We start from the raw sequence: 13,645 nt of genomic DNA, 5'->3' as shown, positions 1-13,645 counted from the left end.
GAGTCCATATAGTGTGCATGTTAATTGTCTAGGTTGTGAGTTAATCACTATTGCAAAGTTTCTTTATATTTTTTATTTTAATTTCAAGAAATAAAAGAGTCTGGAATGACTTGTTTTGCCACAGAAAACCGAAATCCCCTTGAAACTTGATCTGATTTTCACATAACATTCAGAGGAAAGGTCAATTATGTTGATCATTGTGATGATTATTAAAATCATAAACGAAGTTGGACAAACGCATTTCACATTTGAAATCCGAAATTGATTTGTTGTGGACCAACATTGTAGAAATCTGCAATTATTCATCATGCTTGTGTATGGCTTAGACATTTCATGCTATTTCATTTAATCAATCTTTGGATGAAGTGGTTATAATTTGGTTCCAAGTTGACTTAAATATTCGTTTTGTAAACTGTTTGTTGGCATAACTAGAGTCACGGCAGAGAAGCCATCGAAATTTAGTTCATGGTTTGCCACTAAAAGGGTTTTTGCTCATCCATGATTGTTCAAGGTCATACCCCTTTTGAATCTACAAGCTTGTAAAATGCCCTTACTGGCTACTGCATATCATTCAAAATTTCCCTTTTTTTCTGTCTTCTTTTTCTTTTTGAATTTGAATAAAAGAAGCAAGGCATCAATTAAGAACTGTGGTACTTGCTCAGGAGTCAGGACTAGGCATGTAAACACATAATTTCTTGGATGTGTGCCAGTTGTCAAGTCAGTCATTACTAAAAATAGACTTTGTTGAACAACCCATCTTTTTAAAAGGAAGCAGGGTTCCATACCCATGAATAGAAACCTTGATAGCCTTGTTTGGATTCAATAAATTGAGGTTTGAACATACGACTTTCCATGAAATGAGGTTCTAATACCATTCCAACTGAGGAAGTGAGGGCAAACAGGATTCAAGGAAAACAAAACCCATATTGAATAGTCAATTTTCTTGAGAACTTGAGTTTGGGCAAGAAAGTTATAAATGCTATAAAACAAAGTCACTGCCAACAGAAGAAAAAGGGTTTTGGAAGGGTGGTATCTGGGAAAGTAAACAGCATTTCATGATTTCATATATTCCAAGAGTAGGGATTGAGGAAATCCCAAGGTGCCCTGTGGCTGAGAGGGATAGAGCCCCAAAGGGTTAAGGAATGTGCATATCATCTTTCACTTTTAGTACCACAACATGACTTCATGCTTGTACTGAGTCTACCGACTTAAAAGCTAAAGTTTGCTATTTTTATATTTGATGTTTCTTGCAAATTAAGCCACTTGAATTACGAGGATGGTGGTAACTTGATCCAATAATTTTATTTTTATTTTTTTTATAAAAAATATCAAATTGAAAATCACAATGATTGTTTGAAAAAAAAAAAGAAAAAAAAAAAGACATTTCTTCTCAAAATAAAAATAATCATAATGACAACATTTTTTTTCTCACATTTTTTAAATTGAAATAATTTTATTTTTTACCTTTTCTGCATAAGGGTTGATAGCATAATAATATTATCAAATAAATAAATAAAAATTGAACGACAAAATCCAAAGGTTTATTTAGTGATGTCCTCAAATATAATTTTTGATAATAGTTCTAAAAAAAATTAGTTTTTAGTCGTTTTCAAAAATAAAATTCTCTTTCCAAATATATATATATATATTCATTTATCTCTATAAAAATATTATGTATTCATGGATGATATAGACGTAATTAAAAAATTATCAAAATTTTTAATCATTTTAAAAATACTTTACAAAAAATATATTAATTAATATCAAAGGTGAGGTTACACTATCAATTTAGTAAATTTACTATCCATGGAAAATTATCATTAATTTACATATATAATTTGAATTTCATTGCTTTATATTCATATCACATTGTCTCATATTTTGTTATTTTGTATTTTGATTTTATTACTTTATATATTAATTTCTTTTTCTGACTTGTCTTATATATTAATCTTATTTTTTGACATGCGATTCTTGAAAATTTCTTGCATTGGATTTTCCAATAACTTTATAAATCCATAGGCAATGATGAAATTTTGAGGTTATTTCTTTGAAAACCTGGCTAAAGCAAAAAAAATAATAATAATAATAAAATAAATAAATAAAATTGTAGAAGATAGAAAAAAATCTATCAAAATGGACAAGAAAAGTAGCCAAAATAATTGGAAAAAAGGGTGAACTTGGTGAAAAAGTCCATTATGTAAACTACAAATGGATGAAGTATGGGTGAAAAACAAAGATTTGTCATTATTTTAAATTTATATTATCATTTTTTATATTATTATTTCATTATTAATTATTTTTCATATATATATATATATATATATATATATATATTCTATCACTTCACTCATAAATTTTTTGATATATTTATCTTTTTAATTTTTAATATTTTTAATTTAAAATATCAAAAAGATCAATCCATCATCTATTGAAAATATCATCACTAATGAAGTGATATCGTGCAATTTAAATGTACCTGAATTACATGGCTTTGTAGAAAAAAATTAATATTTGGTGACAGTTGAATGGTACAAGAATTTCATAGACATGGATTTGGAAGTTAGATTTTTGGTGATATCTATTTAGACAGGATAATTTAAAATTAGAAAAGGATCTCAACATTCATATCCAAATTCCATAATGGGCAGCCACGTGTGTGAAGGGAGGAAACAGACGAGAGCAGTACAGAGTTCTTGAACTCTCTATTTTAAATTTTAGCTTCACATTCTGGAATCTCAACCCAAACACCCACACCCCCAGAACCTCCCAGAAGACTCTGCCCAAACATTTATTTAATTCCTCACAAAACCCTTCTCTCTTCCAATTCAAACCTCCTAATGGCCGCAACGACGTCGTTTTCCCGTGTTCACCTTCGTTTTCCCACCAACTGCTCCAACGGACCCGCTCTTTCTCCTCACCCCCGCCTCTCTCTCAACTTGTCTGCAAGGCGTAGGTCTTTGAAAGCCCTAAATTCGTTGAGGTTGAAGCAAAACGATGTCTTTCTTTCCAAACGGTTTGCTGGGTCGGGTAAGTGTCCCAGGTCTTTCGTTGTTCGATGCGATGCTTCCGGTGGAAGGGTGAGTCTTGTACTCCTATTATCTACATTTTTTTCTTTCCTGTTTTGATTTGTTGGCTCGCTCAGTTTCTCCCATTTCAAATATGGAAAACCGATTTCAACCAAGTTAATAGAGACTGATTTCGTGGAAGTGCTTTTTCTTGACATGAAAATTTATCTCAATTCAACGCGCTATTTTGTATTCTATTCCCATGTTTTCTCGTCAATCAAACGATGGAAATTGGTTTTCTTCTGTATTGGTTCGATTTTGAAATGAATTCTGTTTTTCATTTTTCCACTGTACACCTTGTAATGGTGATCCACTGAGAAGGATGAAATTTTCAAGACTAGCATTTTTTTTTATGTAGTTTCTGATCTCAGCAAAGTGAATTATGCATAGATTTCTCAGTATGCTGAAATGGGCTTTACATGTTATGATGTCAGATCACTCAACAAGATTTCACAGAGATGGCTTGGCAAGCAATTGTTTCTTCACCAGAAGTGGCAAAGGAGAACAAGCATCAGATAGTAGAGACAGAGCATTTGATGAAGGCTCTGCTGGAGCAGAAGAATGGACTTGCTCGCAGAATCTTCTCGAAGGCTGGGGTTGACAATACCCGTCTCCTTGATGCCACTGACAAGTTCATTCAACGCCAGCCTAAGGTGACTTATAAAGTATCTGAATTTTATCCCGGCATTGTGACTCTGTAACGCCTTCCTTAGGTGAAGTCGAGCTGTGGTATCAGAAGCCCCTTTCACATTCTAAGTTGGTGTAAAGAAATTGACTTGTTTTACTCCCTGCTATGAAAACCTAGGTTAGCCCACTTATTTATATTTAGTTAAACCTTAGAACCATGTGATAGGTGCTGGAGGCACTCAAATAATAGCTTAGTCTTTCCCATGAATGGTCACTCACTCCTTATGTAGCCTTTCCTCATTCACTTGTGAAGTATTACTCTAGGTGCATTCTACCAGCAATATCCTGGTAAATGTGTGAATCCCGGAACTTGGTTCATCATGTCCTGTGTGCTGCCTAGGTGATGTTGCATCATGTACTGGGTTAATTGGTTGGATTGCATAATGTCATTTTATATGTTTATTTCTCTGTCAATTTTATGCTTGGTGCATGATTATTTATGACTGCATCTATCCGATCATGCCAGGTTATTGGTGAATCAGCTGGTTCAATGTTAGGACGGGACTTAGAAAGCTTGATTCAGCGGGCCAGGGAGTACAAGAAAGAGTATGGTGATTCCTTTGTGTCAGTTGAGCACTTGGTTCTTGCCTTTGTACAAGATCAACGTTTTGGGAAGCAACTGTTTAAGGATTTTCAAATCTCCCAGAAAGCCTTAAAATCTGCAATCGAGGCCATAAGAGGACGCCAACAAGTCATTGATCAAGGTGATAATCATTTCTCTTTCTTTTACTTTTCAGCTAGTAATCACTTTTATCTCTCTGCTAATGTGCTTGAATGAATAATGGAATTTGCATGAGGGTTACTTGTTTTGGTTTTCTGAACCTGTGTAACTATTGAATGTGGATGGGGGATTCAGATGCAAATTTAAACCATTCAACATTGGATTTTACATTGTGACACCATGGCCTGTAGATGGCAGCATGAATCAGTCCAAGTTTTGCCTAATCATGGTTATGTAGTTATTTACGTATAAAATTTCTGTTTTTCATTAACTTGAATTAGTGGTTCACTCTGAAAACATTGAATACTAGAGTTTGAAATGTTCAATCGAACAAAATATGAGTATAATGTATAGGTTCATCATATAATTTACAAAAGCAAACTTCTAAAATTTTTAAATATAAATTTTATTTCTAAATTTTACTAGGCATATGGACTTAATATGTGTTGTTGATATATATATGTCTTTATATGTCATCTCAAAAGTTTTAATTTTTATATTCTATAAATTCCAACTCATTATATTTGCAAAACTAGTATATTAAGCAAAAGTTTCTATTCATCAATTACCATCATTTTCAATGTCAAAATTCCAATCATTCAAATGGAAATTTTCCAATATTTATTGTAAGAATAAATTTACTATAACTTCCAACATGACCTTTGACAAAAAAAAAATGTAGCTTTTCATATAGTATTATTTTACCCCTCCCCCCATTTTATGATCAATTTCTAACCATATCATACATTTTGAACAATTAATATAACAATTCTCTCCAAGAAAAAAAAATTGAATTTGATTTTCCTTAAAAATTATAAAAAATGATTAAAGATGTATGTATTGTTGTACATTATATATCGTATTGTTTATGTGTTGCAAGAGATGCTTAAATTATGATATGGATTGTGATACCTATTGATTTTCATGAAGTATCTATCATATTGTGTATTTTAAGTTTTTAACAACTATGATTCTTATAGCTTCAGTTATTTAAAGCTTTAGCACATGTTGCCTTGAATCTTGATGTTGTTTAATGAAATTGCTTCACTGTTGCTTTTTAGGAACTTTATATGCTATTTTGTATGATCAATATCTTACAATAATCTTGCATTTAAAAAAATTTATCTTGTAGTAATTTTTCTTACCTTTGAGTTTGTTATAGATCCTGAAGGGAAGTATGAAGCACTTGAGAAATATGGAAAAGATTTGACAGCCATGGCAAAAGCAGGAAAGCTTGACCCAGTAATAGGAAGAGATGATGAAATACGGAGGTGCATCCAGATTCTCTCCAGGAGAACAAAGAACAATCCTGTGCTAATTGGTGAGCCAGGTGTTGGAAAAACTGCAATTTCTGAAGGGTAAGCAATTTGTTTTTTTTGCTTGTTTTCATATCGAGTCTTGTAATTGGAATTCAGTGTCCCTGGATGTTATGATCCCTGGTTGAGCTAGGTTCAAAATCTAGTGCTCCTAGCTTATTTTTTCTACAAGCTTATCAGCTTGTGGCTGTTCTACCAATGAACTTGGTGTTTTTAAGCCGATGAGCTTAAAGATCAAACTTAATGCACCCATATACATACCCTCTGGGCTCATGCATCTAGCACTCAGGGGATTAGAGTTTAGTAGGACTTTGTAGTGTGCTGCTATTAGTGAGGACGTGGCATCAAAGGTAAGCATAGTGATAACAATATTTGAATATGGGCCAACTTTGATTGCCACAACCTTCTGAGCAGGCGTGTTTATTATATGGCATTGCTTGGGAAATGTTACAGGTTGAATTGCTTCTTTGCTTCATAAACTTGCTAAGATAGTTGCTTCTAATCCTGGAGATATCTTTCTCTCATGTGTCTTTTTATCTGAAATATATCCTTTCAACAGGCTTGCTCAGAGAATCGTGCAAGGGGATGTGCCTCAAGCTTTGATGAATCGTAAGGTGTGTGTTTTGTCTAAAAGATCTTTTCCTGCTTCTCCTTGAAATATGTCTCTCTCCCATTATCATGAAGGGTTGGGATGTCTAATCTATCAATTCAAGTACTGAAGCCTTGATAATGATATGATCTTTCCATTTCCAGCTTATATCTCTTGACATGGGTGCACTCATAGCTGGGGCAAAATTTCGAGGGGAATTTGAGGATAGGCTGAAGGCTGTACTCAAGGAAGTAACAGAATCAGATGGCCAGACTATCCTTTTTATTGATGAGATCCACACAGTTGTTGGAGCAGGTAATTTGCTTTCATAATTTCTATTTTCAGATGCCTGATTTTTTCAAAGTCTGACAAATATGCAAAGGAGCTTGATCAATTCTTCATATGCTGGATGATATTTTGTTAACAAACTGATAATAGATGGATGACAATGAATTAACTCCATATATCTGTTTCAGGTGCTACAAATGGTGCAATGGATGCGGGCAATCTACTGAAACCGATGCTTGGTCGTGGAGAGTTGCGATGTATTGGTGCAACAACACTGGATGAGTATCGGAAATATATTGAGAAAGATCCAGCATTGGAACGTCGTTTCCAGCAAGTTTATGTGGATCAACCTACAGTGGAAGATACAATTTCCATACTTCGTGGGTTGCGGGAAAGATATGAACTGCATCATGGTGTCCGCATTTCTGACAGTGCACTTGTGGAGGCGGCAATTCTGTCTGATCGTTACATCAGTGGTCGCTTTTTACCTGACAAAGGTAATAGTCATACTCACATACTGGATAAACAAGTTTTAAAGGGTCTAGTATCCATTTAACTGCTCATTTGATCGTGATCTGATAAACGATGACACTGACATCGTGAGATGGAATCCAATTCAATTGTCAGATGGCCTGTATTGAAGCACACTGTTGGAAATAATTCAATAAACATTATGCATGTATGCAGCATTATAATGCTATGAAAGTATTTTGGGGGACAACAAAATACTTGTATGTAGCACCAAAACATTATTTTTGCATTTCCTTTACCATCTATTAGATGGCATGGGGTTCGATATCACTTTCCAGTCTTCCAAATTGATGCCTGTAGGTTAAGATTCAAACATTTTGAATTCAGCTTAATGTGATAAACTTGTTTAACTGTCTTTTCCAGGCCTTTGTTTTTTTTTTTGATAGGTAAGAGCATGTATTCGAAAAGCCAAAAAATGGCGAAAACAGTACACATGAAGTATACACTAGACGCCCAAAACACTAGGCAACACAAAGACAAATGAGCGCACCCTTTACTTAACGAATAACCAATCTACAAAATCAACCGAAGTATGATCCTCTATATACACCCTAGCCCAATTCGCAAAAAAATACACAAATGAATATTTGATGGTTTGGTCAACCCGTTCGATATCATTGAACGCTCTCCCATTCCTTTCCTTCCATAAAGTCCACATTAGGCATAAAGGGGCAGCCCTCCACACCTTTGCCCAAGGGAGGGATAAACAAAAACAAGAACAATTTTTTCCCTCTTCCTGGAAATTGTTTTCTTGAACTATTCACCCGTCCAATTTTTGAGTTTCTGAACAGAACGTATGTGGTTTGGTGCATATTCAGCTTTAACATCTCAGCTACTTGTATGGAGCTGATATTTTAGCATCTTGAAGTTACAATGTATGCTAACATTCTCATATCTTCTGCAGCTATTGACCTAGTTGATGAAGCAGCTGCTAAACTGAAAATGGAAATTACATCCAAACCCACTGCACTTGATGAGATCAACCGTTCTGTACTGAAGCTGGAGATGGAAAGGCTGTCTCTTACAAATGATACAGATAAAGCTTCAAAAGATAGGTTGAGTCGCCTTGAGGCTGAGCTGTCTCTGTTAAAAGAGAAACAAGCAGAGCTGAGTGAGCAATGGGAGCATGAAAAATCAGTTATGACACGCCTTCAGTCAATCAAAGAAGAGGTTTGTAGTTATATTTTTCACTATGCAGATAACTTATTTTCCTCTTTAGTATTCATTTTTTGTGCTGTCAGTATGAGAACAGCTTTGTTATGTGTCTCAGGCTTGGAAAAGTTGGATCTAATTGGAAAGTAAATGTGCTGACTTTCAAGTTAAATAAAATGAAACCAATGGAAATTGACAAAAGAAGCATTTGAAATTACTAATTGTGCGTATTTGTTTACAGATTGACAGGGTGAATCTTGAGATTCAGCAGGCTGAGCGGGAGTATGACCTTAATCGTGCTGCTGAACTCAAGTATGGGAGCCTGAACTCTTTGCAGCGTCAACTTGAAAATGCGGAAAAAGAGTTGGATGAGTATATGAAATCTGGGAAATCCATGCTAAGAGAAGAGGTTACAGGGAATGATATTGCTGAAATTGTCAGTAAATGGACTGGTATCCCTGTTTCCAAGCTACAACAATCAGAGAGGGAGAAACTGTTACATTTGGAAGAAGAGCTACATAAACGTGTCGTTGGTCAAGATCCTGCAGTGAGATCAGTAGCTGAGGCCATCCAGCGGTCCCGAGCAGGTCTCTCTGATCCACACCGCCCAATTGCTAGTTTCATGTTCATGGGTCCTACAGGTGTTGGGAAGACAGAGCTAGCCAAGGCCCTTGCTTCCTACATGTTCAACACTGAAGAAGCCCTTGTGCGAATTGATATGAGCGAGTACATGGAAAAACATGCAGTTTCAAGATTGATAGGGGCACCGCCTGGTTATGTTGGTTACGAGGAAGGAGGGCAGTTGACAGAGACAGTCCGCAGGAGGCCATATGCAGTTATTCTGTTTGATGAAATAGAAAAGGCCCATTCAGATGTGTTCAATGTGTTTCTTCAGATCCTGGATGATGGGAGGGTGACTGACTCACAGGGTCGCACTGTGAGCTTTACCAACACTGTCATCATTATGACTTCAAATGTGGGTTCACAGTACATTCTCAATATGGACGATGAGACCTTACCAAAAGAGACAGCTTATGAAACTATTAAGCAGAGGGTAATGGATGCTGCAAGATCAATTTTCCGTCCTGAGTTCATGAACCGAGTTGATGAGTACATAGTTTTCCAGCCTCTGGACCGTGATCAGATAAGCAGTATTGTCAAGTTACAGGTAAGTTGCTCTACACTGTTGTTTGATTGCTTAAAAATGATTTTTTCATGAATATATATATTTGCATTTAAACTTGTTTTTCTGATGGGATGGGGATCAAGATTTATTCTAATTGGAGGTATATCACAATGACCTTAATGATGTAGAAACTTCATCTTTTCCCATACCAATTTGAGTCCCCCACTGGTAGAGTTCTCAAAGGTGCAGCTTGGGTTCTGACAGGACAACCCAACCTTGGGTTGGTTTCATGTTTTCTTGCTCAGAACATGGTTGGCCTATGAACAGTCAATGTTTTGTGTGTACAACACGGGTCTATTTTATTTTGTCGAAAAACTGGACCTTTCACAACCTTCCAAAAACGCCTGCATATCATTGGTCAATTCTTTGGGAAGATACAGAAGATAACCCTTCATCCGTCTCTCTCTGAAGTGACTTGAGTATTATCAGCTTTAATGCTTTCAATCTGATCATACCTTCTATTTTTCTTTGCATGGAATTTTCTGCTTAGTAATATTATTTTCCTTGAGATGCAATCTCAGCACTGGTTATAATTTGCATGTGTTTTCCAGTTGGAACGGGTACAGTTGAGACTAGCAGACCGGAAGATGAAACTCCAGGTGACCGAAACAGCGATTCAGCTCCTAGGAAGTCTTGGGTATGATCCCAATTATGGTGCTAGGCCAGTCAAGCGGGTGATCCAGCAAAATGTTGAAAATGAACTTGCCAAGGGCATATTAAGGGGTGAGTTTAAGGACGAGGACACGGTGTTGATTGACACAGAGGTCACAGCATTTTCCAATGGCCAGCTTCCCCAGCAAAAGCTAATTCTGAGAAAACTGGAGTCTGATTCAGACACACCAGCTGCAGAAGGCCAAGAAGCTTTTTCACAAACCATCTGAACGTCTTTTTGTAGTTTTATGGTCACCTCTAGTTTCTAACTTTCTACAAATGCCTATAAAGATATCCGGTTTATACAAGGTGATGTTCATCTCACCTTGCATGCTGCACTTCCATCTCTCAATCTAGTGTGTATTAGAATTGTCTTTTCTTTTTCTTTTCTTTTCTCATTGGCTTAACACTATTCACATTTCCCCAGAGTGCCTTGGGTCTTTTAACACAGCGCAAAATCAGTTGAGAAACGGGGAGTTGAATCCTTCTACAGGGCATGAAAGTCCAATATCATAGTCCTTTGAAAATGGGAAATAGGGCAGCATCTGTGTTGAAAACATGTGGGACTTTCATATTCCTATCCTGCTGGTAATGCGAATCCTATTTAGAGTGAGCCATAGTGGGCGCAAAACTATTGCCCCTAGCCACCATCCATCTAATCGAAATGAAGAGCTTAACTGCATCTGTGTTTTTTGGAACCTGGCAGTTCTTTTTTATCAGATTAAGAAATCCAAAGGAAAGGAGACATTAGATGTAACATAAGATACTACTAAAAATAAATAATTTATTTACATTGATGGCTTTGAACCTGTTCTTCGCTTAAGTATGGTATAAGAACAACCCACATGGTACAATGTGCGACATTTTTAACACACTAATTGTGGGAAATGTCTTTTTCTTGTGTCTTCTTCTATCAGTATCTTCTGGGATGAGAAATCCGCCTGTTACTTGGCCTAATTGCATCTTTCTGTAAGTTCTGAAGCATCAATGCCCGAGTTTTCCCATCAGGTTTAAGGCCGCTCTTGCGCATTCTCATGTACAGCTTCTTTGCTGATTCAATCTTGCCTCTTAAACACATCCCCTGTATAGCAGCATTATAGAGAGAAACATCTGTTCCAGCCCTCTGCATAACCAACAAATATTGTGAAATCCTCTTTTTCTTTTCAAAATGAAAAGAAAATGAGAAAAGAAATAATAGTAGTGTTATACATAGAAGTTGTAAATTACCACGGAGCATTACACATTACAAATACATTAAGTTAGATATCAACATCATGGGTGTCAAGGGCCACATAGATACAGTAGCACATTCCCCAAGTAGGAAAACTTCAAAGACCAATGATCAAGAGGATTGAATCCTGGTAATAAGGTCTTATATTATTGAAAGAAAAAAAGTTACGATCCTTGGTTTCAATTTGTGGGAAAGGTTTATAGTTCAATGGTTGAGGCTTTATTGGAAAAATTTTCTTTTCATATGAAACTTCCTTGAAGAAAATATCAACACTGATATTTTTCTCTGATTCTAAATTAACAAGTTGGAAAGGAATGGACGAATCTAAAGGTAACTGAAATAAGTTGGATGCTATCAAATTCTCATAAATATTAACTTACATTTAGAATTTCCTTCACTTCAGCCCAAAGCGATCCCCAAATACAACTTCTTATTAGAGACAAATGGGTGAATGTGTCTGGAGTGCACTGTTGTTGAACCATGTGCTCATAAACCTGCAATGCAATTTCTGGTTTCCTTGCAACCTCACAAGCACCAATAACAAGATTATATGATGCAGATGAAACTGATAGTCCCGAAGCTTCCATCTGCCATAAAAGTTGTAGAGCTCTATTCCATAACCCAAGCTTCTGGCAGGACATTAAAGCAGTGTTGTACAAATGTAAATTTACTTGAGAGCTCTGCTCTCTAATGCTCTCAAAGAGATGAAGTGCATCTGCATGTTGATTTGCCCTGTATAAAGCACCAAGCAGTGCATTCCATGTGTAAACATCAGGTGTATGACCCAAAGATTTCATAACATCATAAACCCTGAATGCCAGCTTGACATTCCCGGATTTCCCAATTGAGTTAATCAATGCATTGCATGCTATAAGATTCGGCTTCAAACCAACATTCAACATACTTTGAAAAACACTTAATGCCAAGTCCCATTTCCCTTCCTTTGCGCATGCACCAATAATAGCTTTCATTGCATCTTCACCTGGTTTTAATCCATTTTGAATCATCTCACTGTAAGCATCAATGGCTAGTTCATTCTGCCCACAACGAACAAAAACGCTAACTAATAGACGATAAGTTACAATTGTTCCAACAAGACCATTTTCCTTCATACTTCTCCATATTCTTTCAGTCTGAGCCCAGTTATTTACTTTGCCACAAATTGATATCATTGTGGTGTAAGCAATCACATCAAAATCCTTCTTTACTTTGCATTCCACCTCCAATTTGCTGAACATCTTTAGAGCTGAATCATAGCCCTGAATATTTGCAATTGCTTTAAGTACCAAGCTATAACTATGCCCGGTAGTGCTCTCATTTGCCTTCATCGACTCAAAAACTCTCAATGCGTCATCAAGCATTTCATTCCTCAAGAGGCAAGAAAGAAGAGAATTACAGGCATGTGAACTGGGTTGAAGACCCGAAAATTCCATGGTCCTATACAACTCTAGTACACTTCTGACCTTGTTGGATCTGCTTAGCATCAATATTCTTTTAGATAATATCTGTTCATTCCTTTCCTCTAAAAAATGCAACTTATCTTCAAACTCACTGGATATCCCTGTTGAAATCGTCAATGGCTCTGCAACACCTATATGTTCAAAATCTGGGTTCTTGTGAATTTCTGAATTTCCCAAAGGAGGAAATTTCTGTTCAAAATAACTAGGGTCAAATTCTTCTTTTCTTCTTTGATTCAACATATTTTCCTCATCCTCCTCACAAACCAAACCAGACTGAACGCAAGCAACCATGTTTGAGACAATGCGTGGAGTATCCCTCCTCTCAGACCCAAATAACAAATTCATTTCCATCATTATATGTCCAGTGACCTCAAACTGAGAGCGCCCATTCTCCCTCAAGGAAATCGTATCTACGCCATGCCCTTTCAATTGCTTTTTGTTTGTTTTTATAGTTGAATTATAACACAAGCAACGCGGAAAACAACTGCAATGGATTCTATATCCACCAGTTGGTCTACATGAGTAGTATTGGCAAGTAAACCCACTGGAGGTGACGATGATTGCAAGTGAATTCCTCAATACTTCTGCCATAATTGGACTCCGAAAGGGGCAAACACATGAATTGAAGATTTTTTCATTCAACGTATTCTGTTGGGCGAAAACCCAACCAGAAGTGAATGACCAAATTGCAGGAAATCGTTGAAGCCCTCAAAAAACGAAAGCTAATTGTAGACCTATGGCAAGTCCACTCCCACTATTCAAACT

The 13,645-nt window shown here is 36.3% G+C and overlaps 2 protein-coding genes across 2 annotated transcripts; one reads left to right on the top strand and one right to left on the bottom strand.

Moving 5' to 3' along the window:
• The first annotated feature begins 2,599 nt into the window (after positions 1–2,599).
• Positions 2,600–10,545, top strand: LOC100252611 (chaperone protein ClpB3, chloroplastic). Its single transcript, XM_002284207.5, has 10 exons — positions 2,600–3,080; positions 3,503–3,721; positions 4,222–4,459; positions 5,639–5,834; positions 6,352–6,406; positions 6,546–6,696; positions 6,858–7,166; positions 8,105–8,370; positions 8,594–9,520; positions 10,090–10,545. The coding sequence occupies exons 1-10, from the start codon at positions 2,841–2,843 to the stop codon at positions 10,417–10,419; spliced, it is 2,931 nt and encodes a 976-aa protein (XP_002284243.1). The 5' UTR covers positions 2,600–2,840; the 3' UTR covers positions 10,420–10,545.
• Positions 10,546–10,943: 398 nt separating this feature from the next.
• LOC100266202 (pentatricopeptide repeat-containing protein At3g29290) lies at positions 10,944–13,471 on the bottom strand. The gene is made up of 2 exons (XM_019224973.2): positions 11,801–13,471; positions 10,944–11,312 (listed from the first exon to the last, which is right to left on the bottom strand). Exons 1-2 carry the CDS (start codon positions 13,469–13,471, stop codon positions 11,103–11,105), a joined length of 1,881 nt encoding a protein of 626 aa, XP_019080518.1. The 3' UTR covers positions 10,944–11,102.
• Between the last annotated feature and the right edge of the window lie 174 nt (positions 13,472–13,645).

The sequence above is a fragment of the Vitis vinifera genome, chromosome 14, assembly GCF_030704535.1.
Source record: "Vitis vinifera cultivar Pinot Noir 40024 chromosome 14, ASM3070453v1".
Lineage (NCBI taxonomy): Eukaryota > Viridiplantae > Streptophyta > Magnoliopsida > Vitales > Vitaceae > Vitis > Vitis vinifera.
Note: the sequence above shows the minus strand (reverse complement) of the source record. Positions and strands in the feature narration are given on the sequence as shown.

Bases quoted from the DNA above. Each gene is read 5' to 3' on its own strand.
- LOC100252611 (XM_002284207.5), top strand. From the start codon at position 2,841: ATGGCCGCAACGACGTCGTTTTCCCGTGTTCACCTTCGTTTTCCCACC. The intron at 3,081-3,502 runs GTGAGTCTTGTA...TTATGATGTCAG, and splicing joins GCGATGCTTCCGGTGGAAGG to ATCACTCAACAAGATTTCAC. The intron at 3,722-4,221 runs GTGACTTATAAA...CGATCATGCCAG, and splicing joins TCATTCAACGCCAGCCTAAG to GTTATTGGTGAATCAGCTGG.
- LOC100266202 (XM_019224973.2), bottom strand. From the start codon at position 13,471: ATGGCAGAAGTATTGAGGAATTCACTTGCAATCATCGTCACCTCCAGT. The intron at 11,313-11,800 runs GTAAGTTAATAT...TTGGTTATGCAG, and splicing joins AAGTGAAGGAAATTCTAAAT to AGGGCTGGAACAGATGTTTC.